The 24,549-nt window shown below is 53.8% G+C and overlaps 2 protein-coding genes across 2 annotated transcripts in view; one reads left to right on the plus strand and one right to left on the minus strand.

Annotated features, from left to right (window-relative positions):
* The first annotated feature begins 92 nt into the window (after positions 1 to 92).
* rnf115a (ring finger protein 115a) lies at positions 93 to 17,665 on the plus strand. The gene is made up of 9 exons (XM_070868513.1): positions 93 to 193; positions 6,420 to 6,478; positions 6,881 to 6,938; positions 7,323 to 7,543; positions 8,044 to 8,115; positions 9,328 to 9,400; positions 11,695 to 11,788; positions 12,403 to 12,518; positions 13,748 to 17,665. The coding sequence occupies exons 1-9, from the start codon at positions 116 to 118 to the stop codon at positions 13,877 to 13,879; spliced, it is 903 nt and encodes a 300-aa protein (XP_070724614.1). The 5' UTR covers positions 93 to 115; the 3' UTR covers positions 13,880 to 17,665.
* Positions 17,666 to 19,414: 1,749 nt separating this feature from the next.
* itga10 (integrin, alpha 10) overlaps positions 19,415 to 24,549 on the minus strand; it is a 170,462-nt gene continuing 165,327 nt past the window's right edge. Inside the window, exon 30 of the mRNA XM_070868514.1 lies at positions 19,415 to 19,579. Coding sequence (XP_070724615.1) covers positions 19,496 to 19,579 — 84 coding nt within the window. The 3' untranslated portion in view covers positions 19,415 to 19,495. The remainder of the gene's footprint in view (positions 19,580 to 24,549) is intronic.

Consider the following 24,549-nt stretch of genomic DNA (forward strand, 5'->3'; position numbering starts at 1 on the left):
GATGGCGGAAGAGGGATTTCCGGTTCCGGCCCGGGAGTTGTGTGTGTGTGTGTGTGGGGGGGGGGGGGGGGGTGTCGCGCGGGGGCTGCCGGGAGGGCGCTGAGGCCTATGGAAGATGGCGGAGGCGGCGGCCGTGGGTCCGCTTCGCTTCTTCTGCCACTGCTGCAAGGGCGAGGTGTGCCCCAAGCTGCCGGTAAGGAGCGGCCCCGGCCCCGGGCCCCGGTCCCCGGCCTCGGGCCTCGGGCTCTGTCCCTGGGCCGCCCCCCACGGCCTGTCCGCGGGCCGGGGACTGTTTTATTGTCAAACTCGCCCTTTGGTTGGGTGGGGGCGAGCGGGGTCACCGGGTTAAAGGTCAGAGGGTGTTGGGTTAGGGACTGGTGGTGGGGGTCAGGGGTCACAGGGTGGGCGAGGGGCTTCCGCAGAAACAGTCGCCGGCGTTGTCTCCGCGCCGACACCCGGCAACCCCCCCCCCCCCCCCACCACCACCCAATCCCATGGCAACCACACGGCCCATGCCAACGACCCCCCGTCCCGTGGCAACCACCCCCCCATCCCGTCCCGTCCCATGGCAACCCCTGTTTTCCCCCCCATGGCAACCACAATCTCCCCCCCCCCCCCCCCCAATCCCATGGCAACCCCACGGCCCATGCCAACGACCCCCCCCCCCCCCCATCCCGTGGCAACCCTTGGAGACCAAGCCGCCATCCCATGGCGAGGGTTGTCTCGGAGACCAAGCCGCCATCCCATGGCGAGGGTTGTCTTGGAGACCAAGCCGCCATCCCATGGCGAGGGTTGTCTCGGAGACCAAGCCGCCATCCCATGGCGAGGGTTCCCTTGGAGACCAAGCCGCCATCCCATGGCGAGGGTTCCCTTGGAGACCAAGCCGCCATCCCATGGCGAGGGTTGTCTCGGAGACCAAGCCGCCATCCCATGGCGAGGGTTGTCTCGGAGACCAAGCCGCCATCCCATGGCGAGGGTTGTCTCGGAGACCAAGCCGCCATCCCATGGCGAGGGTTGTCTCGGAGACCGGACTGACATTGAGCCCAGCACCACGCTGGTGCTTTAAGAATGCCTCGGTGGGATGACACTGGGAGTGTGACTCCTGTAACCGGGTTTGAGAGTCAAACCCATGTTATAGAGAAACTCACTGCTGCAGCCCCGAACATCTGAGGTTCTGACTAGTTTAACGGCGACTATTTGTGTAGTCTGTTTTAAATGAATATGTTGGCATAAACAGTGAGTGTTGATCTTGTGGAATTGACTGTGCAGTTTCTGAACAGAACAATATTGATGAGCTGATATATGACAATTAGGGATCCACTTTACATCTGGCTTCGGACTGTATCTCTATTGATAATCTAGCTCCCTCACACTGTCACTCAGTAACCCCTCTCCCCCAGCGCCCTGTGTTACTGACTGTATCTGTACTGATGTTAATCCAGCTCCCTCACACTGTCACTCAGTAACCCCTCTCCCCCAGCACCCTGTGTTACTGACTGTATCTGTACTGATGTTAATCTAGCTCTCTCACACTGTCACTCAGTAACCCCTCTCCCCCAGCGCCCTGTGTTACTGACTGTATCTGTACTGATGTTAATCCAGCTCCCTCACACTGTCACTCAGTAACCCCTCTCCCCCAGCGCCCTGTGTTACTGACTGTATCTGTACTGATGTTAATCTAGCTCCCTCACACTGTCACTCAGTAACCCCTCTCCCCCAGCGCCCTGTGTTACTGACTGTATCTCTACTGATGTTAATCCAGCTCCCTCACACTGTCACTCAGTAACCCCTCTCTCCCAGTGCCCTGTGTTACTGACTGTATCTGTACTGATGTTAATCCAGCTCCCTCACACTGTCACTCAGTAAGCCCTCTCCCCCAGCACCCTGTGTTACTGACTGTATCTGTACTGATGTTAATCCAGCTCCCTCACACTGTCACTCAGTAACCCCTCTCCCCCAGCACCCTGTGTTACTGACTGTATCCCTACTGATGTTAATCCAGCTCCCTCACACTGTCACTCAGTAACCCCTCTCCCCCAGCGCCCTGTGTTACTGACTGTATCCCTACTGATGTTAATCCAGCTCCCTCACACTGTCACTCAGTAACCCCTCTCCCCCAGCACCCTGTGTTACTGACTGTATCTGTACTGATGTTAATCCAGCTCCCTCACACTGTCACTCAGTAACCCCTCTCCCCCAGCACCCTGTGTTACTGACTGTATCTGTACTGATGTTAATCCAGCTCCCTCACACTGTCACTCAGTAACCCCTCTCCCCCAGCACCCTGTGTTACTGACTGTATCTGTACTGATGTTAATCCAGCTACCTCAAACTGTCACTCAGTAACCCCTCTCCCCCAGCGCCCTGTGTCACTGACTGTATCTCGACTGATGTTAATCCAGCTCCCTCACACTGTCACTCAGTAACCCCACTCCCCCAGCGCCCTGTGTTACTGACTGTATCTGTACTGATGTTAATCTCCCTCACACTGTCACTCAGTAACCCCTCTCCCCAGCACCCTGTGTTACTGACTGTATCTGTACTGATGTTAATCCAGCTCCCTCACACTGTCACTCAGTAACCCCTCTCCCCCAGCGCCCTGTGTTACTGACTGTATCTGTACTGATGTTAATCCAGCTCCCTCACACTGTCACTCAGTAACCCCCCCCCCTCCCCCCAGCGCCCTGTGTTACTATCTCTGGATATGGCTCCAGTATATTCTGTGTGTGTGGATGTGAAAGAAGACTTGCATTTATATAGCGCCTTTCACGACCATCGGACAGGCAATGAAGTACTTTTGGAATATAGTCACACTTATAGTGTGGGAAATATGGTTCCAGTATAATGTGTGTGTGGATATGGTTCGAGTATACTGTGTGGGTGTGTGTGTGTAGATTTTTAAAAATTTGTTTATAGGATGTGGGCAACGCTGGCAAGGCCGGCGTTTATTGCCCATCCCTATTCGCCCCTTGAGAAGGTGGTGGTGAGCCGCCTTCTTGAACCGCTGCAGTCCGTGTGGTGAAGGTGCTCCCACAGTGCTGTTAGGGAGGGAGTTCCAGGATTGTGACCCAGTGATGATGAAGGAACGGCCGATATATTTCCCAGTGGGGATGGTGTGTGACTGGGAGGGGAACGTGGAGGTGGTGGTGTTCCCGTGCGCCTGCTGCCCTTGTCCCTCTAGGTGGTAGAGGTCACGGGTTTGGGAAGTGCTGCCGAAGAAGCCTTGGCGAGTTGCTGCAGTGCATCTTGTAGACGGTGCACACTGCAGCCAGGGGGCGCCGGTGGTGGAGGGAGTGAGTGTTGAAGGCGTGTCGATCGAGCGGTCTGCTTTGTCCTGGATGGTGTCGAGCTTCTCGAGTGTTGTTAGAGCTGCAACTCATCCAGGCAAGTGGGGAGTGTTCCATCACACTCCTGACTTGTGCCTTGGAGATGGTGGGAAGACTTTGGGGAGTCAGGAGGTGAGACACTGACCAGAATACCCAGTCTCTGACCTGCTCCTGCAGCCACAGTATTTATGTGGCTGATCCAGTTTAGTTTCTGGTCAATGGTGACCCCCAGGATATTGATGGTAATGAAATTCAATGTCAGGGGGAGGTGGTTAGACTCTTACTTGAAAGAAAGAAAGACTTGAATTTATATAATTAAAGACATTTACAGCGCGGGAGGAGGCCATTTTGGCCCATTGTGTTCACGCCGGCCGACCAAGAGCTACCCAGCCTAGTCCCACTTTCCAGCTCTCGGTCCGTAGCCCTGTAGGTTATGGCACTTTAACTGCACATCTAGGTACTGTTTAAATGTGGTGAGGGTTTCTGCCTCTACCACCCTTTCAAACAGTGAGTTCCAGACCCCCACCACCCACTGGGTGGAGTTTTTCCCCTCAAGATACAAAGATGGGAGGAAAAGCAATGTGTGAGGAGGACACAAAAAATCTGCAAAAGGACATAGACAGGCTAAGTGAGTGGGCAAACATTTGGCAGATGGAGTATAATGTTGGAAAGTGTGAGGTCATGCACTTTGGCAGAAAAAATCAAAGAGCAAGTTATTATTTAAATAGAGAAAGATTGCAAAGTGCCGCAGTACAGCGGGACCTGGGGGTACTTGTACATGTAACACAAAAGGTTAGTGTGCAGGTACAGCAAGTGATCAGGAAGGCCAATGGTATCTTAGCCTTTATTGCAAAGGGGATGGAGTATAAAAGCAGGGAAGTCTTGCTACAGTTATACAGGGTATTGGTGAGGCCACACCTGGAGTACTGCGTGCAGTTTTGGTTTCCATGTTTACGAAAGGATATACTTTGGAGGCTGTTCAGAGAAGGTTCACTAGGTTGATTCTGGAGATGAGGGGGTTGACTTATGAGTAGATTGGCCTATACTCATTGGAATTCAGAAGAATGAGAGGTGATCTTATCGAAACGTATAAGATTATGAGGGGGCTGGGCAAGGTGGATGTAGAGAGGATGTTTCCACTGATGGGGAAGACTAGAACTAGAGGGCATGATCTTAGAATAAGGGGCCACCCATTTAAGACAGCGATGAGGAGAAATTTCTTCTCTGAGGGTTGTAAATCTGTGAAATTCGCTGCCTCAGAGAGCTGTGGAGGCTGGGCCATTGAATAAATTTAAGACAAAAATAGACAGTTTCTTAAACGATAAGGGGTTATGGGGAGCGGGCGGGGAAGTGGAGCTGAGTCCATGATCAGATCAGCCCTGATCTTATTGAATGGCAGAGCAGGCTCGAGGGGCTGTATGGCCTACTCCTGTTCCTATTTCTTATGTTCTTGTATCTCCTCTAAACCTTCCCCCCCCAATTCCTTTCAATCTATACTCCCTGATTGTTGACCCCTCTGCCAAGGGAAACGGGTCCTTCCGAAACACTCTATCCAGGCCCCTCATAATTTTATACACCTCAATCAGGTCTCCCCTTAGCCAAAGAAAACAGAACCAGCATCTCCAAACTTTCCTCATAGCCAAAATTCTCCAGTCCAAGCAACATTCTTGTAAATCTCCTCTGTACCCTTTCTAGTGCAATCACATCTTTCCTGTAATGTGGTGACCAGAACTGCACGCAGTACTCCAGCTGTGGCCTAACCAGTGTTTTATACAGTTCAAGCATAACCTCCTTGCTCTTGTATTCCATGCCTTGACTAATAAAGGCAAGAATTCCGTATGCCTTCTTATCTATCTGGCCTGCTACCTTCAGGGATCTGGACATGCACTCCAAGGTCCCTCTGTTCCTCTACACTTCAGTGCCCTACCATTTAATGTGTATTCTCTTGCCTTGTTAGACCTCCCCAAATGTATTACCTCACACGTCTCCGGATTGAATTCCATTTGCCACCGTTCTGCCCACCTGACCAGTTCATTGATATCTTCCTGCAGTCCGCAGCTTTCTTCTTCATTATCAACCACACAGCCGATTTTAGTGTCATCTGCAAACTTCTTAATCATACCCCCAACATTCCAGTAAAGGTCATTGATATATACCACCTTAACGGCTCCATTATCTGAGGAATTGCAAATGGCACTGAACACTGTGCAGTCATCAGCGAACATCCCCACTTCTGACCTTATGATAGAGGAAGGTCATTGATGGAGCAACTAAAGGTGGTTGGGCCTAGGACACTGCCCTGAAGAACCCCTGGCAATGTCCTGGGGCTGAGATGATTGACCTCCAACCATCACAACCATCTTCCTTTGAGCTAGGTGTGACTCCAGCCAGTGGAGAGTTTTCCCCCTGATTCCCATTGACTTCAGTTTTACTAGGGCTCCTTGATGCCACACTCGGTCAAATGCTGCCTTGATGTTGGACCATGTTTGGATCAAGGCTGTAATAAGGTCTGGAGCCGAGAGGTCCTGGCGGAACCCAAACTGAGCATCGGTGAGCAGGTTATTTGAGTAAGTGCTGCTTGATGGCACTGTTGACAACACCTTCCATCACTTTGCTGATGATTGAGAGTAGATTGACAGGGCAGTAATTGGTCCTGCTTTTTGTGGACAGGACGTACCTGGGCAGTTTTCCACATTGTCGGATAGATGCCAGTGTTGTAGCTGTACTGGAACAGCTTGGCTAGAGATGCGGCTAGTTCTGGAGCACAAGTCTTCAGCACAAGAGCCGGGATGTTGTCGAGGACCATAGCCTTTGCTGTATCCAGTGCGTTCAGCTGTTTCTTGCTATCAGGTGGAGTGAATCGAATTGGCTGAAGGCTGGCTTCTGTGATGGTGGGGACCTCAGGAGGAGGCCGATATGGATCATCCACTCGGCACTTCTGGCTGAAGATGGTTGTAAACGCTTCAGCCTTGTCGTGCTGAGCTGCGCCATCATTGAGGATGAGGATATTCATGGAGCTAATGGAGAGATATGGTGCTGTGTTTGCTGGGTGGGTCTGGGTCTGTGTAGTAATGCGTACATTCTTCCTTGCAGGAATACACCTGCCCTCGGTGTGAGTCTGGATTTATCGAGGAAGTCACAGATGAAACGAGGTACGTGGAGCCTTGAATATTGTTTAAGTTGCTCCTTTGAGCAACTGGTCGCTGGGGTTTTACTCCCTGGGCGTCAGTAACGTGATTCTTTACCTCAGTGTTGGCACCTCGTCTTTCAGCTCAGAGGATGATTGCCGGTGCGATATTCAGCTGTGAGAGGCATCTCATCCTGGCCTGGTACCATGTACAATTACAGGCAATTCCAACACGAGGGTGGGAGAGTAACCTGGAGCAGGAACCAATGCTGATTCTGCTTAACAGCTTCCTGCGTGATTGAGGCCAGAGGAGGGAGGGGCAAGGGGAGAGAAATCGAGGGAGGTAGGCGGCGGGGAAGGGTGCTTCTGATGGCTCTGGCCGGGCAGTCTATCGTTGGCCCTAAGTTTCGTGCTTGTGTCTCCACAGTTTCTTGGACAGCGGAACCAATGGACTGGACGATGATTCGGCCACACAGTTTGCGGAGGTAATTCGGGGGTTGAGGTGTTCGAAGGTTGTACGGTAACTGAGTGTGACGTCGGGACCTTGGGTATTGTGCCACCAGCCTGTGCTGGACTCCTGATAATCCTTCAAAATGACCGTCGTGTCTTGAGCTTCTGTTTCCCGTTCATCCTCGACAGTGAGCGCCCGCAGGTTATTGTACCATGGGGGTCATCACAGCCCGGTCCGATCTCTTAGTATCGGGACAGCCACATACACCTTCCAGCAGCATCACTGCTAAATGAGCAGGAGCGGGAACCCTGGCCGATTCACAACTCTGGAGCACTGCTGCCCCGACTGATGGGTGATTCATTTACCAGTCCAGCCACCTGTGTCTACTGGTATTACTGCCCTGTTTCTGATTTTGCAGCTCTGGGATCGCACCTTCCTGAACCTGGACCAGACTTTCCTGCTCGTTGACGGGAGACCGTTTCGCAGCGGAACCTCGCTAGATCACGACAGCGGGGAGACGGAACGAGGAGGTCAGCAGAGTGACATCTGGGGTCCCAGCCGACACACGAGGTTACCGATGGCCAGAAGGTACCGATCCCGTGGAACGTCACGCCCCGAGAGGTCTCCGGCCATAGAAGGGTAGGTTAGTTACCGCACCGCTTGCTGTGTTGTGTTGGGACTGGAGGCCCCGTACTCGGGAGAAGTGATGTGCCTTTAATCTCGTCTTTCATTTGCAGACGTCTCCCCTCCTCTCACTGGGTGCGGGATCTGTGGCTCATTGACCTCCAGTACTCGCTATACATGTGACCCCCGGGCAACGAGTGTTGTTGGCACTGTGGAGGGTGCCTTCGCTCACATCAGCGGGGGGTCGGTGGACTGTGATCGGGAGCAGGAATCTGGCTCCGTGCCTCCGGGGCTAATTGCAGCCACGACTTCTGCCCAGTGAGCTGAAGCTGGGATTTACTGGCAAGTCCCACACTGGGTGGGGCCAATGTTCTCGGAGAATGTGCATGTGGGAGGATGATGTTGTTGAAACGATACAACATACACTGCCCTCTCTGTCCCCGGCTGGATCCCGTGGGGCGCACTCGGCGGGTTTTGGGTGGCTCCGGCTCATTCTTCCCTTTCTGTGTTTCCAGAATAATCCAGCAGCTGTTTGCCGGACTCTTCTCCAACGCTGGAATCCCGGGTTCGCCACAGACTTTCTCCTGGTGTGTGCCGTTTGCTCCGTTCCTGCTTTCCCCTCCTCCCAATCTCTTCTTCCTCCACACTTCACCCTCCTGAACCCCCACCCCCCCATTCCCCCAAACAAGTGTGAGTGGGGAGGGCGTGCGTTTGGCGAGTGAGTGGGGAGGATGGTATTTGCGACATTCAGTTATTAGCAAACCTCTTCTGAAGCTGCAACTCGCCATCACTGTCCGGCTGAGGGAGAAACTGGATCCTTCCTGCTCTTTGTGGGAGTGTTTGATGGGACAGTGTAGAGGGAGCTTTACTTTGTATCTAACCCCCTGTACCTGCCCTGGGAGTGTTTGATGGGACAGTGTAGAGGGAGCTTTACTCTGTATCTAACCCCCTGTACCTGCCCTGGGAGTGTTTGATGGGACAGTGTAGAGGGAGCTTTACTCTGTATCTAACCCCGTGCTGTACCTGCCCTGGGAGTGTTTGATGGGGACAGTGTAGAGGGAGCTTTACTCTGTATCTAACCCCCTGTACCTGCCCTGGGAGTGTTTGATGGGACAGTGTAGAGGGAGCTTTACTCTGTATCTAACCCCCTGTACCTGCCCTGGGAGCGTTTGATGGGACAGTGTAGAGGGAGCTTTACTCTGTATCTAACCCCTTGTACCTGCCCTGGGAGTGTTTGATGGGACAGTGTAGAGAGAGCTTTACTCCGTATCTAACCCCCTGTACCTGCCCTGGGAGTGTTTGATGGGACAGTGTAGAGGGAGCTTTACTCTGTATCTAACCCCCTGTACCTGCTCTGGGTGTGTTTGATGGGACAGTGTAGAGGGAGCTTTACTCTGTATCTAACCCCCTGTACCTGCCCTGGGAGTGTTTGATGGGACAGTGTAGAGGGAGCTTTACTCTGTATCTAACCCCCTGTACCTGCCCTGGGAGTGTTTGATGGGACAGTGCAGAGGGAGCTTTACTCTGTATCTAACCCCCTGTACCTGCCCTGGGAGTGTTTGATGGGACAGTGTAGAGGGAGCTTTACTCTGTATCTAACCCCCTGTACCTGCCCTGGGAGTGTTTGATGGGACAGTGTAGAGGGAGCTTTACTCTGTATCTAACCCCGTGCTGTACCTGCTCAATGCTGACTGCAGGAAATGAGGGTCTTCGGTTCAATAATGTGAGAATTTGATGATTTGTTCTCGGAATGATCCAGTGATGGTGAAATGTTCCCAATCTGTCTCTTTCTCTCTGAGGACCGGAATGCTTCACTCGAACCCTGCCGATTATGCCTGGGGACAGAGCGGACTCGATGCGGTTATTACACAGGTGAGAAACGGCCCCCCGTTCAGTCCCAGTGCCTGTGTTTAGGATTCCTGCATTTCATAAACATGTCGGAATTTATTTTAAAGAGGCAGATAAGTCTGGGACAGACACTGCATGCCTCTCTCTGTTTCTGTGTCCTGGGTGTTTACGCTAACTATCCCTCCCTCCTTCTCTCTCTCCTCCTCTTTTACCGCAGCATCTGCCTGTCACAGGCACTCTCACTTTCTCTCATCCTACCCAATGCCTCCTTTTCTGCCTATTTTTTCTTCAGTCTCCTTTGCTGCCCTGTGGGGCCCCGTGTCTGTACTGAGCATTCTCACTCGCACTCGGTGTCACTTCCATTGTGTCTGCTGCTAGGTTTCTGAGTATCGAAACGTACAAGATTATGAGGGAGCTTGACAAGGTGGATGCAGAGAGGATGTTTCCACTGATGCAATGGGGGCATGATCTTAGAATAAGGGGCCGCCCATTTAGAACTGAGATGAGGAGTAATTTCTTCTCTGAGGGTTGTAAATCTGTGGAATTTTCTACCTGAGAGAGCTGTGGAAGCTGGGACATTGAATAAATTTAAGACAGAAATAGACAGTTTCTTAACCTATAAGGGGGCAGGGAAGTGGAGCTGAGTCCATGATCGGATCAGCCATGATCTTCTTGAATGGCAGTAGGCTCGAGGGGCCGAATGGCCTACTCCTGCTCCTGTTATGTTCTTATGAGCCTGCCACCAGCCAGTGGTCCCCAGACTCCGACACTGAGCACTGTGGGCGGACTCGCTGTCACTGACACTAGTTTCACGGTGCTGTGCTGGGCATCATACTGAGACACCAGAGGAGGATGCAGGAGGATGCCCGTCACTTCCTGATCTCAGGAACACCGACACTGCTGATGTCAGGGTGGTCTTCTGCGCCCTCCTCTGCAGAGGCCGGGGGATGATGACTTGCCTGGCAGGTTGGCTGGGGTGTGACCTCTGGGGAGATCGAAAGAGCAAAGGAAGGTCCCTCATCATAGGCAGTCCCTCGCAATCAAGGCAGACTTGCTTCCACTCCTGAAGTGAGTCCTTAGGTGGCTGAACAGTCCAATACGGGAACCACAGTCCCTGTCACAGGTGGGACAGACAGTGGTTGAGGGAAGGGGAGGGTGGAACAGGTTTGCCGCACGCTCCTTCCGCTGCCTGCGCTTGATTTCTGCATGCTCTCGGCGATGAGACTCGAGGTGCTCAGCGCCCTCCCGGATGCACTTCCTCCACTTAGGGCGATCTTTGGCCAGGGACTCCCAGGTGTCGATGGGGATGCTGTACTTTATCAGGGAGGCTTTGAGAGTGTCCTTGTAGCGTTTCCTCTGCCCACCTGGGACTCGTTTGCCATGAAGGAGTTCCGAGTAGAGCGCTTGCTTAGGGAGTCTCGTGCCTGGAATGCGGACAATGTGGCCCGCCCAGCGGAGCTGGTCGAGTGTGGTCAGTGCTTCAATGCTGGGGATGTTGGCCTGGTCGAGGACACTAATGTTTGTGCGTCTGTCCTCCCAGGGGATTTGTAGGATCTTGCGGAGACATCGTTGGTGGTATTTCTCCAGCGACTTGAGGTGTCTACTGTACATGGTCCATGTCTCTGAGCCATATAGGAGGGTGGGTATCACTACAGCCCTGTAGACCATGAGCTTGGTGGCAGTTTTGAGGGCCTGGACTTCAAACACTCTTTTCCTCAGGTGGCCGAAGGCTGCACTGGCGCACTGGAGGCTGTGTTAGATCACGTCGTCGATGCCTGCTCTTGTTGATAGGAGGCTCCCGAGATAAGGGAAGTGGTCCACGGTGTCCAGGGCCGTGCCGTGGATCTTGATGACTGGGGGGGCAGTGCTGTGCGGCGAGGACAGGCTGGTGGAGGGCCTTTGTCTTACGGATGTTTAGCATAAGGCCCTTGCTTTTGTACGTCTCAGCAACTCTCTGCTGGGTGTGTGAGCGACACATCGGCCAGTGGCGGTACTGCACCGCACAGAGCTGCAAGGCCCAAGTTTGAATCGCCAATCAGTGTCGAGATAGTTGGCTCACATTTGGGACAGCACCCCCGAGCTCGGAGGGCTTAACTTGACGGGTCACCGCTGTTGATTGCCGTCTGCTGACCCCTGCTGGAAAGTGTGTGTGTGTGCACGCGCAAAATGGTGAGACCCTGCTGTGGTGCCTCCCACAGTCAAATTGCCTGCCGGCACTCACTGTGTGTCAGAGAGGGCACTTTGGAACAGTCGGCAAGAGTCGGGGGCTGATGATTGGCTGTCTCGATTGAACTCGAATCACTGCTTCCCTCCCACAGCTCCTGGGACAGCTGGAAAACACTGGACCTCCCCCGGCGGATAAAGATAAAATCACAGCGCTCCCGACGGTGCCTGTCACACAGGAGCAAATCGGTGGGTGCCATTCGCTGCCATTCTGTAACCGGTTCCACTGTAACTGTCTGTCTGTGTTTCCGGACTGTGGGGAATTAATGGGAAAGGTGGGGGCAGAGGGCGCGGATAATAAACTGGTTCCAGAAACCGCAGAGACAGAGTTTAGTTTACTCAGCGATCGGCGATGAGTGTGTTACTGATACGAGTCGCTCCCAGTGACTGAGGACATGCCCTGTGGGGAAACGCTGGGTCTCACCGCTGGCAATTGGTTCAGCATTGAACAGAACAATCTATTTCTTGTCAGTTCTAATGCTCGTAATCCTCTACCCAGATTTCGGGATTGGGGGAGAGAGGAGGAGTGGGGGGGAAGGGGCAGGGGGAGAGATGTTAGGGGTGATGGGGGAGGGGTGAAGGAGAGTCGCTAAGTGAAGCAGTATCCAATGGAAGGAGGAACATGGTGCTACAGAAGGACATGGACCCTCTGTGCTGGGACTGTGCTGACATGGGAGTAGAGTAACAGAATAAAGCTCAGGGGTGATATGGGGAGGGGCTGCATGCTGTAGAAAGACTTTGGACATTAATAGGGCAGTGTTGTTGCTTGTGTTTATGTAAATCTCTGCATTGTGTTGCTGTAGATTCAGGTTTAGAGTGTCCGGTGTGTAAAGAGGATTACCTCCTCGGGGAACAGGTTCGACAGCTGCCCTGCAATCACTTCTTTCACAGCGACTGCATTGTACCCTGGTTAGAACTGGTGAGTTTTTCTACAGTTTACCGTCTCATCCGAAAGACAGTCCCTCCGACAGTGCGGCGCTCCCTCAGTACTGTCCCTCCGACAGTGCGGCGCTCCCTCAGTACCGTCACTCCGACAGTGCGGCGCTCCCTCAGTACTGCCCCTCCGACAGTGCGGCGCTCCCTCAGTACCGTCACTCCGACAGTGCGGCACTCCCTCAGTACCACCCCTCCGACAGTGCGGCGCTCCCTCAGTACTGCCCCTCCGACAGTGCGGCACTCCCTCAGTACCACCCCTCCGACAGTGCGGCGCTCCCTCAGTACTGCCCCTCCGACAGTGCGGCGCTCCCTCAGTACTGCCCCTCCGACAGTGCGGCGCTCCCTCAGTACAGCCCCTCCGACAGTGCGGCGCTCCCTCAGCATTGCCCCTCCGACAGTGCGGCACTCCCTCAGTACTGTCCCTCCGACAGTGCGACACTCCCTCACTACTGCCCCTCCGACAGTGCGGCGCTCCCTCAGTACTGCCCCTCCGACAGTGCGGCACTCCCTCAGTACTGCCCCTCCGACAGTGCGGCGCTCCCTCAGCATTGCCCCTCCGACAGTGCGGCGCTCCCTCAGCATTGCCCCTCCGACAGTGCGAGCTCCCTCAGTACTGCCCCTCCGACATTGCGGCACTCCCTCAGTACTGCCCCTCCGACAGTGCGGCACTCCCTCAGTACTGCCCCTCTGACAGTGCGGCACTCCCTCAGTACTGCCCCTCCGACAGTGCGGCACTCCCTCAGTACTGCCCCTCCGACAGTGCGGCGCTCCCTCAGCATTGCCCCTCCGACAGTGCGGCGCTCCCTCAGTACTGCCCCTCCGACAGTGCGGCGCTCCCTCAGTACTGCCCCTCCAACAGTGCGGCGCTCCCTCAGTACTGCCCCTCCGACAGTGCGGCGCTCCCTCAGTACTGCCCCTCCGACAGTGCGGCGCTCCCTCAGTACTGCCCCTCCGACAGTGCGGGGCTCCCTCAGTACTGCCCCTCCGACAGTGCGGCACTCCCTCAGCATTGCACTGGGAGTGTCAGCCTAGATTTCTTTGTGCTCAAGTCCCTGGAGTGGGACTTGAACCCATAGCTTTCTGACTCGGAGGCGAGAGTGCTGCCCACTGAGCCACAGCTGACATGATATATTTCACTACTGAAGCCTCATTTCTGTGGGATGTGTCGGGATATTGCTGCCTTTAACTCTCGAACGCCCTGCTCTGTTCCAGCACGACACCTGTCCCGTGTGTCGCAAGAGTTTGAACGGAGAGGTCACCACGGGTCACCGGCAGACTTCGGAAGAGTTGTCTGGTAACCTGCCTGGCAGTGAAAACCGGCACCGAGATCCCTGGACGTACTAACGGACTCTACAGGAAGTACTTTGCACCCCGACCCTTGCATAACTCGATCAGTAATATTGTTACTTCTATTGTAAATTATATATATTAAAGAAACAAATGGGCAGATGCCACATCTGAGTGGCTGCTCCCAAACTGACGGCATTTACAGGGGGGCCTATCTTTCATTCTGTGAATTATGTGTTTAACAATGTGGGATTGATTCGCTTTTCAGTGGTTGCACAAAAAGAAATTGTTTTATGCTCGATTTGTTCGGACATTGCTTCGTTCAAAAGACCATGGCAAATTGATTTTAATTTCACACGTGGACAATTCCACTTTTCAAAGCTCGTAAGATTTATTTGTGGTGAGAGGGCACAAGGGAGGACGTGGGTGAAAGGTTAGAAGGCGCAGGAAGTGCCGGTGAAAAGTCAGGTGGACAGGATGGAAATGCTGCTGGTCCTGTGGCGATCCCGAGACTGACAGTGGGCCTCGAGTGGGAGGGCAGCCAGTCCTGCAACGTCACCAAACCAGACTGACTCTCGCATGGACACAAATAGGAAGCATTGAAGCCCCGTGACCATTAAAAACTGATTGATCGCTAACTTTATACCTTCAAAATTATTGACCCAGCAATAGATGCTTGAAAATCCAGGCGTCTGCATTAGAGTCTTTCAAATATACCGATCCCGTGATCCGATATTGATCCTATGATCCGATATTGATCCCCGTGATCCGATGGGTGACGATCCCGTGATCCGATGGGTGACGATCCCGTGATCCGATGGGTGACGATCCCGTGATCCGATGGGTATCGATCCCCGTGATCCGATGGGTAGCGATCCCGTGATCCGACGGGTGTCGATCCCCGTGATCCGATGGGTGACGATCCCGTGATCCGATGGGTAGCGATCCCGTGATCCGACGGGTGTCGATCCCCGTGATCCGATGGGTGACGATCCCCGTGATCCGATGGGTGTCGATCCCCGTGATCCGATGGGTGACGATCCCGTGATCCGATGGGTGTCGATCCCCGTGATCCGATGGGTGACGATCCCGTGATCCGATGGGTGTCGATCCCCGTGATCCGATGGGTGTCGATCCCCGTGATCCGATGGGTGACGGTCTCAGTGATCCGATTGGGTGTCGATCCCGTGATCCGATGGGTGACGATCCCGTGATCCGATGGGTGTCGATCCCGTGATCCGATTGGGTGTCGATCCCGTGATCCGATGGGTGACGATCCCGTGATCCGATGGGTGTCGATCCCGTGATCCGATGGGTGACGATCCCGTGATCCGACGGGTGTCGATCCCGTGATCCGATGGGTGTCGATCCCGTGATCCGATGGGTGTCGATCCCCGTGATCCGATGGGTGACGGTCTCAGTGATCCGATGGGTGTCGATCCCGTGATCCGATGGGTGTCGATCCCGTGATCCGATGGGTGTCGATCCCGTGATCCGATGGGTGTCGATCCCGTGATCCGATGGGTGTCGATCCCGTGATCCGACGGGTGTCGATCCCCGTGATCCGATGGGTGTCGATCCCGTGATCCGATGGGTGTCGATCCCGTGATCCGATGGGTGTCGATCCCGTGATCCGATGGGTATTGGCCCCCTGAGCTGCCTCGTGGATGGTCTGCGGACAGCAGCGGCAGTTGTTCAGTTTCTCTTTTTTCCCCCGCCCTTGCGTTTGCCGCCGGGAGCCATGCCTCCAGCTCCTCCCTGTATGCAATGTATTGTAGAATAACGGGTTGTTAGACATCCTCCAATAAATGGCGTAGTGCAGGAAGGATGGCAGGTCACGGAGGGAAAACGCTGGAATTCAGGAGCACGGGAACAAGGAAACAATTGCAGCGGCTGTGCGGTTTCCTCTCGGTCTCTCCTGGGCCGGGAGCTGATCTCAGTAACTGCTTCTCTCTGTTTCATTTCCCACTGGTGGGCAGTTACATTATAGCACAGTCAGAAATCATGGACAAACAGCGGAAACTGGAGAGCAAAGTCCTTTCAATTTAGTATCCTTCCTCTTACTCTTCCCCCCCACCCCCTGTCCACAGGCGCTGAGTCTTGCTGTGGATGGATCTACAGGCACCATGAGCCATGGTCACCATACTACACAATAGTGAGTGTGGGAGATTTAACTTGGAGTTACAGCCCAACCTGATGCTGTCTTTGTTCGTTGCACACACGCGTGTACACACAGTGCATAGGCACACACACGGCATATGTTCACGCGTGTGCAGATACATTGCAAAAGCACACACACACAGACGTACACACGCATTGCAAACGCACACACGCTTTGTATACGCGCACACACTTTCCAGCATGAGTCACCGGCAATGGGTAGGGATCAGGAATGGGATCCTGGCTAATTTTCCCTCCCCAGCCCAGAGGACAGTTATAGTCGGGATCAGACGCCTCAGCACAGATGGAACCTCGGCACCTCTGTGGTTTGCATGGCTCAGTAGCTCCAAGGAATTGAATTCGGTGAGTTAAACAAAATCTTTTGACCCCTCCAGTATCTGTTTGTGGATTGAGGGATCCGGGTCACTGCATCATTAAAGAACTGCCTATGGTCATAAATCCTAACAAGCAGAAACTCATCATTTCAACCACACTATTCATGAAGGAGAATTCCTCCTTCCATTTGCTCTTTTGGCAGAGGGTGTGCTCGCTGGCAGCCAAGCGAGCAACTGCATTGACGACAGTGTTTTAAAGGGCCAGAGTTCAGCAAGCAGTGTTTCACTGTACAGTATTCTGAACGGCAGCATTCAGATTTGGAGGGAGGGAGGTGGTGACACGTCGGGGGTGCTGGGTTCTGCACTGCCATGTTAGTTACAAATGATGAGGGAAGCAGTGATTGGGAAAGTGAGGTGTTAGAATAATGACGTACTGGGCAATTTCACACACATCTTTGTCATTTATTTATATAATCAACAATTCTTTCACAAATGCTAAACTCGGCTGCAACTTGGGATGGATTTGTAAATAGCGATGCATGAAGTTTAATTAAAAACTTGATATTGGCTTTCATAAATGAAATGATCTCGGGCCTGTGAGTGAGCTGCGATTGTGCTACACCTGATGGGGCCACTGGGGGGAGACGTATCACTGCAGGAAAGGGCCGCTCGCCCAGTGTAGCCTTTCCCCGCGGGGTGCCTAGCTTCAGCTCTGAAACTGCACCATGTGTATGTATATGTGCACATTATCATAGAATCTTACAGCACACAAAAAGGCCATTTGGCCCATCAAAGAGCAGTCCAATTTAGCCCCACACCCTAGCTTAGTGTTTTGCAGACATTGTTACTGTCCAAAATACACCCAAACAAGTATTGCCCCGACTGGACTTCAGCCCCATCTCTCGGCCTCTGTCCCCGGCTCTGGGAGTCCTAGGCTCCGGTGTCAGTTTGCTTAATGTACAATTTACCTGCCAGACCGCATATGTACAGGCGCTGACAGAGGTGGTCACCAGACCACGGTGAATCACTTTCAGTGTCTGCTGTATTGTTACCTCCATTAAGGATCATTTATCTTTTACTTTAGACAGACTGCCTTTATGTTCACTAGCCTCACCCCGGGCAATTATGTGTGTGTGTGTTAATTGGTGATAAGTTTTAAAAATAAACAGGAGCCAAAACTCTGCATTAAGAAATAAAATCAAAATGAATGAAGAATGGAATAGAACTGCTCACTAAAGGAGGGTCATCTGGTATTGCATTCTGTTTTTTTTTGGTAGTTGTAAATGTTTAATCTCTTCTGTCATTTGTTTAAAAGTTTTTATTTTGTAAATAAACCCCCAAAAAAGTTGTTCCGAGATGGTTTCTGCTTGTCAAATGCGTTGACATTGTGCTCCCTCCGACAGTGAGCAGTACAGAGCGGGAAGGCCAGGACCCTGCCCCAGCCTGTGCTGGGTTACAGGTGTTGGCCTCAGTATCCATGGGGTTAAGGAAGGGACAATCGGTCAGGGTCTCCACACCTCACTATCCAGTGTCTCCCCCCGCTCACTATCCAGTGTCTCCCTGCTACTGCTCACTATCCAGTGTCTCCCCCCGCTCACTATCCAGTGTCTTCCCCCCGCTCACTATCCAGTGTCTTCCCCCGCTCACTATCCAGTGTCTCCCCCGCTCACTATCCAGTGTCTCCCTGCTACTGCTCACTATCCAGTGTCTCCCCCCGCTCACTATCCAGTGTCTCCCCCCCGCTCACTATCCAGTGTCTCCCCCCACTCACTATCCAGTGTCTCCCCCCGCTCACTACCCAGTGTCTCCCCCCGCTCACTATCCAGTGTCTCCCCCCGCTCACTATCCAGTGTCTCCCCCCGCTCACTATCCAGTGTCTCCCCCCGCTCACTATCCGGTGTCTCCCCCCGCTCACTATCCGGTGTCTCCTCCCGCTCACTCTCCGGTGTCTTCCCACCGCTCACTATCCAGTGTCTTCCCACCGCTCACTATCCAGTGTCTCCCCCGCTCACTATCCAGTGTCTCCCCCCGCTCACTATCCAGTGTCTCTCCCCGCTCACTATCCAGTGTCTCCTCCAGCTCACTATCCGGTGCCTCCCCCCGCTCACTATCCAGTGTCTCTCCCCGCTCACTATCCAGTGTCTCCTCCAGCTCACTATCCGGTGCCTCCCCCCGCTCACTATCCAGTGTCTCCCCCCGCTCACTATCCGGTGTCTCTCCCCGCTCACTATCCAGTGTCTCTCCCCGCTCACTATCCGGTGTCTCCCCCCGCTCACTATCCGGTGTCTCCCCCCGCTCACTATCCGGTGTCTCCCCCCGCTCACTATCCGGTGTCTCCCCCCGCTCACTATCCGGTGTCTCCCCCCGCTCACTATCCGGTGTCTCCCCCCGCTCACTCTCCGGTGTCTCCCCCCGCTCACTCTCCGGTGTCTCCCCCCGCTCACTCTCCGGTGTCTCCCCCCGCTCACTATCCGGTGTCTCCCCCCGCTCACTATCCGGTGTCTCCCCCCGCTCACTATCCGGTGTCTCCCCCCGCTCACTATCCAGTGTCTCCCCCAGCTCACTATCCAGTGTCTCCCCCAGCTCACTATCCGGTGTCTCCCCCCGCTCACTATCCAGTGTCTCCCCCAGCTCACTATCCAGTGTCTCCTCCAGCTCACTATCCAGTGTCTCCTCCAGCTCACTATCCAGTGTCTCCTCCCGCTCACTATCCAGTGTCTTCCCCCAGCTCACTATCCAGTGTCTCCTCCAGCTCACTATCCAGTGTCTCCTCCAGCTCACTATCCAGTGTCTCCCCCAGCTCACTATCCAGTGTCTCCTCCAGCTCACTATCCAGTGTCTCCTCCAGCTCACTATCCAGTGTCTCCTCCAGCTCACTATCCAGTGTCTCCTCCAGCTCACTATCCAGTGTCTCCACCCGCTCACTATCCAGTGTCTCCCCCCGCTCACTATCCAGCAACTACAAGAGAAATGCAGGGACCAGCACCAATCCTTATACATGGTGGCCTTTGACCTCACAAAGACCTTTGACACTGTCAAGCATGATAGATTATGGAGCGTTCTCCATTCGGCTACCCTCAAATGTTTGTCATCATCCTCCGCCTGCTCCACGATGACATGCAGGCCGTGATCCTGACCAACGGATCCATCACAGACCCAATCCACGTCCGGACCGGGGTCAAACAGGGCGCCAATGCTCTTCTCGATCTTTCTTGCTGCAATGCTTCATCTCACCCTCAGCAAGCTTCCCGCTGGAGTGGAGCTAAATTATAGAACAAATGGGAATCTGTTCAGTCTCCGCCGCCTCCAGGCCAGATCCAAGGTCGTCCCATTCTCTGTCATTGTACGCGGACGACGCTTGCATCTGCACAAACTCGAAGGCCGAACTCCAAGTCATCGTCAACACCTTCACTGAGGCGTACGAGAGCATAGCCTTACATTAAACATCCATAAGACAAAGGTCCTCTACCAACCTGCCCCCGCCACACAGCGCTGCTCCACACGACGAGGCCTTGGACAATGTGGACCATTTCCCATACCTCGGGAGTCTACTGTCAACAAGGGCAGACATCGACGACGAGGTCCAACACCACCTTCAGTGTGCCAGCGCACCCTTCGGTCGCCTGAGGAAGAGAGTGTTTGAAGACCAGGACCTCAAATCTGGCATTAAGCTTATGGTCTACAGAACAGTGGTGATACCCGCCCTCCTATATGGCTGAGGGATGTGGACTATATACAGCTGACACCTCAAAACGCTGGAGAAGTACCATCAGTGCTGACTCCGCAAGATCCTGCAAAGCCATTGGCAGGATAGATGCACCAAAGTCTGTGTTCTCACTCAGGCCAACATCCCCAGCACCGAAGCACTGACCACACTTGACCAGCTCCATTGGATGGGCCACATTGTCCGCACGTCTGACACAAGACTCCCAAAGCAAGCGCTCTACGCGGAGCTTCGACATGGCAAGCGAGCCCCCGGTGGGCAGAGGAAACAGTTCAAGAACACCCTCAACATCCCCACCGACACCTGGGAATCCTTGGCCCAAGATTGCCCAAAGTGGAGGAAGAGCATCCGGGAGGGCGCTGAGCCTCGAGTCCCATCGCCGAGAGCATGCAGAAACCAAGCGTAGACAGCGGAAGGAGCGAGCGGCAAACCAGATTCCCCACCCACCCTTTCCTTCAACCACCATCTGCCCCACCTGTGACAGAGACTGTCGGTCCCGCATTGGACTCTTCAGTCACCTGAGAGCTCACTTTTAGAGTGGAAGACTCCGAGGGACTGTCTATGATGATGATGATGACTGATACAGTGAGGGAATTTTGATAAACTGACAGCTCAGTCACAAATCCCACCATCCTGTCACAAGGAAGATCAGCTCTGTCCAAGTCTGTGTTCGAGATCCTGCCTGTTGGAAGACTCAGGCTCATTCTCAGGATGTGAGCTTCACTTACAAGGCAAGCATTTAATTGGCCTCCAACAACCACAACCACCTTCCTTAGTGCCAGGTACGACTCCACAAAAAGCAAATTACTTTTTAAAAGAAACATAACCAAGATTTGGAAAGTCCCAGGCTGGTGTGCAAACTAACATTCCCACAACGAGCAGGACAGATTTCCATTAACCGAAGCACCGTCACTTCGGGAGCCATGATAATTTGTGGGCCATAAAATCCCTTTCTCCCCTCCCCCACCTCCCAACCCTTGTTAAAATAGAGTCAGGATCAAACACAGAAACAAGCTCCCATCAAACACTCCCCTCATGGGGGAATTTAGAACTAGGGGGCATAGTTTCAGAATAAGGGGTCTCCCATTTAAAACGGAGATGAGGAATTTTTTCTCTCAGAGGGACGTGAATCTTTAGAATTTTCTGCCCCAGAGAGCTGTGGAGGCTGGGTCATTGAAGTATTTAAGGTGGAGATAGACAGATTTTTGAACGATAAGGGAGTTGAGGGTTATGGGGAGCGGGAAGGGAAGTGGAGTTGAGGCCAAAATCAGATCAGCCATAATCTTATTGAATGGCAGAGCAGGCTTGAAGGGCCGAATGGCTTACTGCTGCTCCTATTTCTTATGTTTTTACTCCCAGGGCAGGCACAGCACGGGTTAGATACAGAGTAAAGCTCCCTCTATACTGTCCCATCAAACACTCCCAGGGCAGGTACAGCACGGAGTTAGATACAGAGTAAAGCTCCCTCTACACTGTCCCATCAAACACTCCCAGGGCAGGTACACGGGGTTAGATACAGAGTAAAGCTCCCTCTACACTGTCCCATCAAACACTCCCAGGGCAGGTACAGCATGGGGTTAGATACAGAGTAAAGCTCCCTCTACACTGTCCCATCAAACACTCCCAGGGCAGGTACAGCACGGGTTAAATACAGAGTAAAGCTGCCTCTACACTGTCCCATCAAACACTCCCAGGGCAGGTACAGCACGTGGTTAGATACAGAGTAAAGCCCCCTCTACACTAACCCCATCAAACACTCCCCGGGCAGGTACAGCACGTGGTTAGATACAGAGTAAAGCTCCCTCTACACTGTCCCATCAAACACTCCCAGGGCAGGTACAGGGGGTTAGATACAGAGTAAAGCTCCCTCTACACTGCCCCATCAAACACTCCCAGGGCAGGTACAGCACGTGGTTAGATACAGAGTAAAGCTCCCTCTACACTGTCCCATCAAACACTCGCAGGGCAGGTACAGCACGGGGTTAGATACAGAGTAAAGCTCCCTCTACACTGTCCCATCAAACACTCCCAGGGCAGGTACAGGGGGTTAGATACAGAGTAAAGCTCCCTCTACACTGTCCCATCAAACACTCCCAGGGCAGGTACAGCACGTGGTTAGATACAGAGTAAAGCTCCCTCTACACTAACCCCATCAAACACTCCCAGGGCAGGTACAGCATGTGGTTAGATACAGAGTAAAGCTCCCTCTACACTGTCCCATCAAACACTCCCAGGGCAGGTACAGGGGGTTAGATACAGAGTAAAGCTCCCTCTACACTAACCCCATCAAACACTCCCCGGGCAGGTACAGCACGTGGTTAGATACAGAGTAAAGCTCCCTCTACACTGTCCCATCAAACACTCCCAGGGCAGGTACAGGGGGTTAGATACAGAGTAAAGCTCCCTCTACACTGCCCCATCAAACACTCCCAGGGCAGGTACAGCACGTGGTTAGATACAGAGTAAAGCTCCCTCTACACTGTCCCATCAAACACTCGCAGGGCAGGTACAGCACGGGGTTAGATACAGAGTAAAGCTCCCTCTACACTGTCCCATCAAACACTCCCAGGGCAGGTACAGGGGGTTAGATACAGAGTAAAGCTCCCTCTACACTGTCCCATCAAACACTCCCAGGGCAGGTACAGGGGGTTAGATACAGAGTAAAGCTCCCTCTACACTGTCCCATCAAACACTCCCAGGGCAGGTACAGGGGGTTAGATACAGAGTAAAGCTCCCTCTACACTGTCCCATCAAACACTCCCAGGGCAGGTACGCACGGGGTTAGATACAAAAAAAGACTTGCATTTATACAGCGCTTTATATGACCACCAGATTTCACAAAGTGCTTTACAGCCAATGAAATACAGTTCCCTTAGCAAAGTTCCCTCTACACTGTCTTCGAGTTGTGCTTAAAACCAGGCTCCCGTCTCCAGCGGCAGATAATGCACCATCTGGGCATTAAAATGTGTGTGGTAATCCCGGCTCACTGCCACTCTTCCCACAGTGCCAATGATCTGTAAGTGCCCTGCACAGTGAAGTCATGAACTAATATAGATCCTACTTTTCACTCGTGTCCCCTCTTCACGCTCTCGTCTCCCTGCAGTGTGGGCAGGGAAAGCCCTTGCTGCCTGTCCAATACTAACTGCGCTAGACACGGGATTTCCTTCTCCGTTCTCGCTGCCTCTCCTACCCTGTCCGAGTGGCACAGTCGCGATCGGAAACTATCCCAGTGCAGGAGGCTGAAGGTTTACCACTGCACTGTGAGTTGCTGTCACCTTCAATGCTGCTAATGTTGGTGAGTAAGGTGGCCTCCTGTTAATATACAATTGGAAAAGTGGAAATGAAAATACAGGAATACATACGTCCCTGCAGATAGAATGTCCTTCACATGCCTGAGCCCGGCAGCAGCAACAATTTTATTTATTGTTTTGCCTCACTGACTGTTATCCCCACACGCGATTGCCAGCAGGAGGCAGTGTGCAGCAATCAGGCGCAGGAACCCGGGCTGATTTCTAACAGTTAGTGAAACTAACTCAGGAGACACCTGGCTCAGTTAATGGTGAGCTTAATATCCAGAATCCTAAAGATAATCAGAGTGTAAATATCACTGTCCCCCTCTGCCTCATTCTCTAACTGATGATGCTGCTGAATAGAAAAGGAGCAGTTTCAGATATTGTGTGTATAGCAATGAGCAAAAGCTTCAAATCCGGTTTTATTTCCTTAAATGTTTATTTCAAAAAAACAAAAGCTTTAAATAAAGTGCACGTAAATATTTGTTCCTTTGGCTGCGAGTGCTTCAGTGTCAGTGAGAAGCTAGAATCGGAGAGGGGTAAGTGAGACGGCTGGGCTGCCCTGGGGCCCAGACAGCCCCCCCCTGGGGGCCCAGACAGCTCCTCCCCTCCCCTGGGGGCCCAGACAGCCCCTCCCCTCCCCTGGGGGCCCAGACAGCCCCTCCCCTCCCCTGGGGGCCCAGACAGCCCTCCCCTGGGGGCCCAGACAGCCTCTCCTCCCCTGGGGGCCCAGACAGCCCCTCCCCTCCCCTGGGGGCCCAGACAGTCCCTCCCCCTCCCCTGGGGGCCCAGACAGTCCCTCCCCTTCCCCTGGGGGCCCAGACAGTCCCTCCCCTTCCCCTGGGGGCCCAGACAGTCCCTCCCCCTCCCCTGGGGGCCCAGACAGCCCGTCCCCTGGGGGCCCAGACAGCCCCTCCCCTCCCCTTGGGGCCCAGACAGTCCCTCCCCCTCCCCTGGGGGCCCAGACAGCCCCTCCCCTCCCCTGAGGGCCCAGACAGCCCCTCCCCTCCCCTGGGGGCCCAGACAGCCCCTCCCCTCCCCTGGGGCCCAGACAGCCCCTCCCCTGGGGGGCCCAGACAGCCCCTCCCCTGGGGGGCCCAGACAGTCCCTCCCCCTCCCCTGGGGGCCCAGACAGCCCGTCCCCTGGGGGCCCAGACAGCCCCTCCCCTCCCCTGGGGGCCCAGACAGCCCCTCCCCTCCCCTGGGGGCCCAGACAGC

This window comes from Pristiophorus japonicus, chromosome 30 (assembly GCF_044704955.1).
Source record: "Pristiophorus japonicus isolate sPriJap1 chromosome 30, sPriJap1.hap1, whole genome shotgun sequence".
NCBI classification, from domain to species: Eukaryota; Metazoa; Chordata; class Chondrichthyes; family Pristiophoridae; genus Pristiophorus; species Pristiophorus japonicus.

Excerpts from the sequence above, each read along its gene's own strand:
- rnf115a (XM_070868513.1), top strand. The coding sequence starts at position 116 with ATGGCGGAGGCGGCGGCCGTGGGTCCGCTTCGCTTCTTCTGCCACTGC. Across the intron at positions 194-6,419 it reads AGGTGTGCCCCAAGCTGCCG|GAATACACCTGCCCTCGGTG; the intron begins GTAAGGAGCGGC and ends TCTTCCTTGCAG. Across the intron at positions 12,519-13,747 it reads TTGTACCCTGGTTAGAACTG|CACGACACCTGTCCCGTGTG; the intron begins GTGAGTTTTTCT and ends GCTCTGTTCCAG.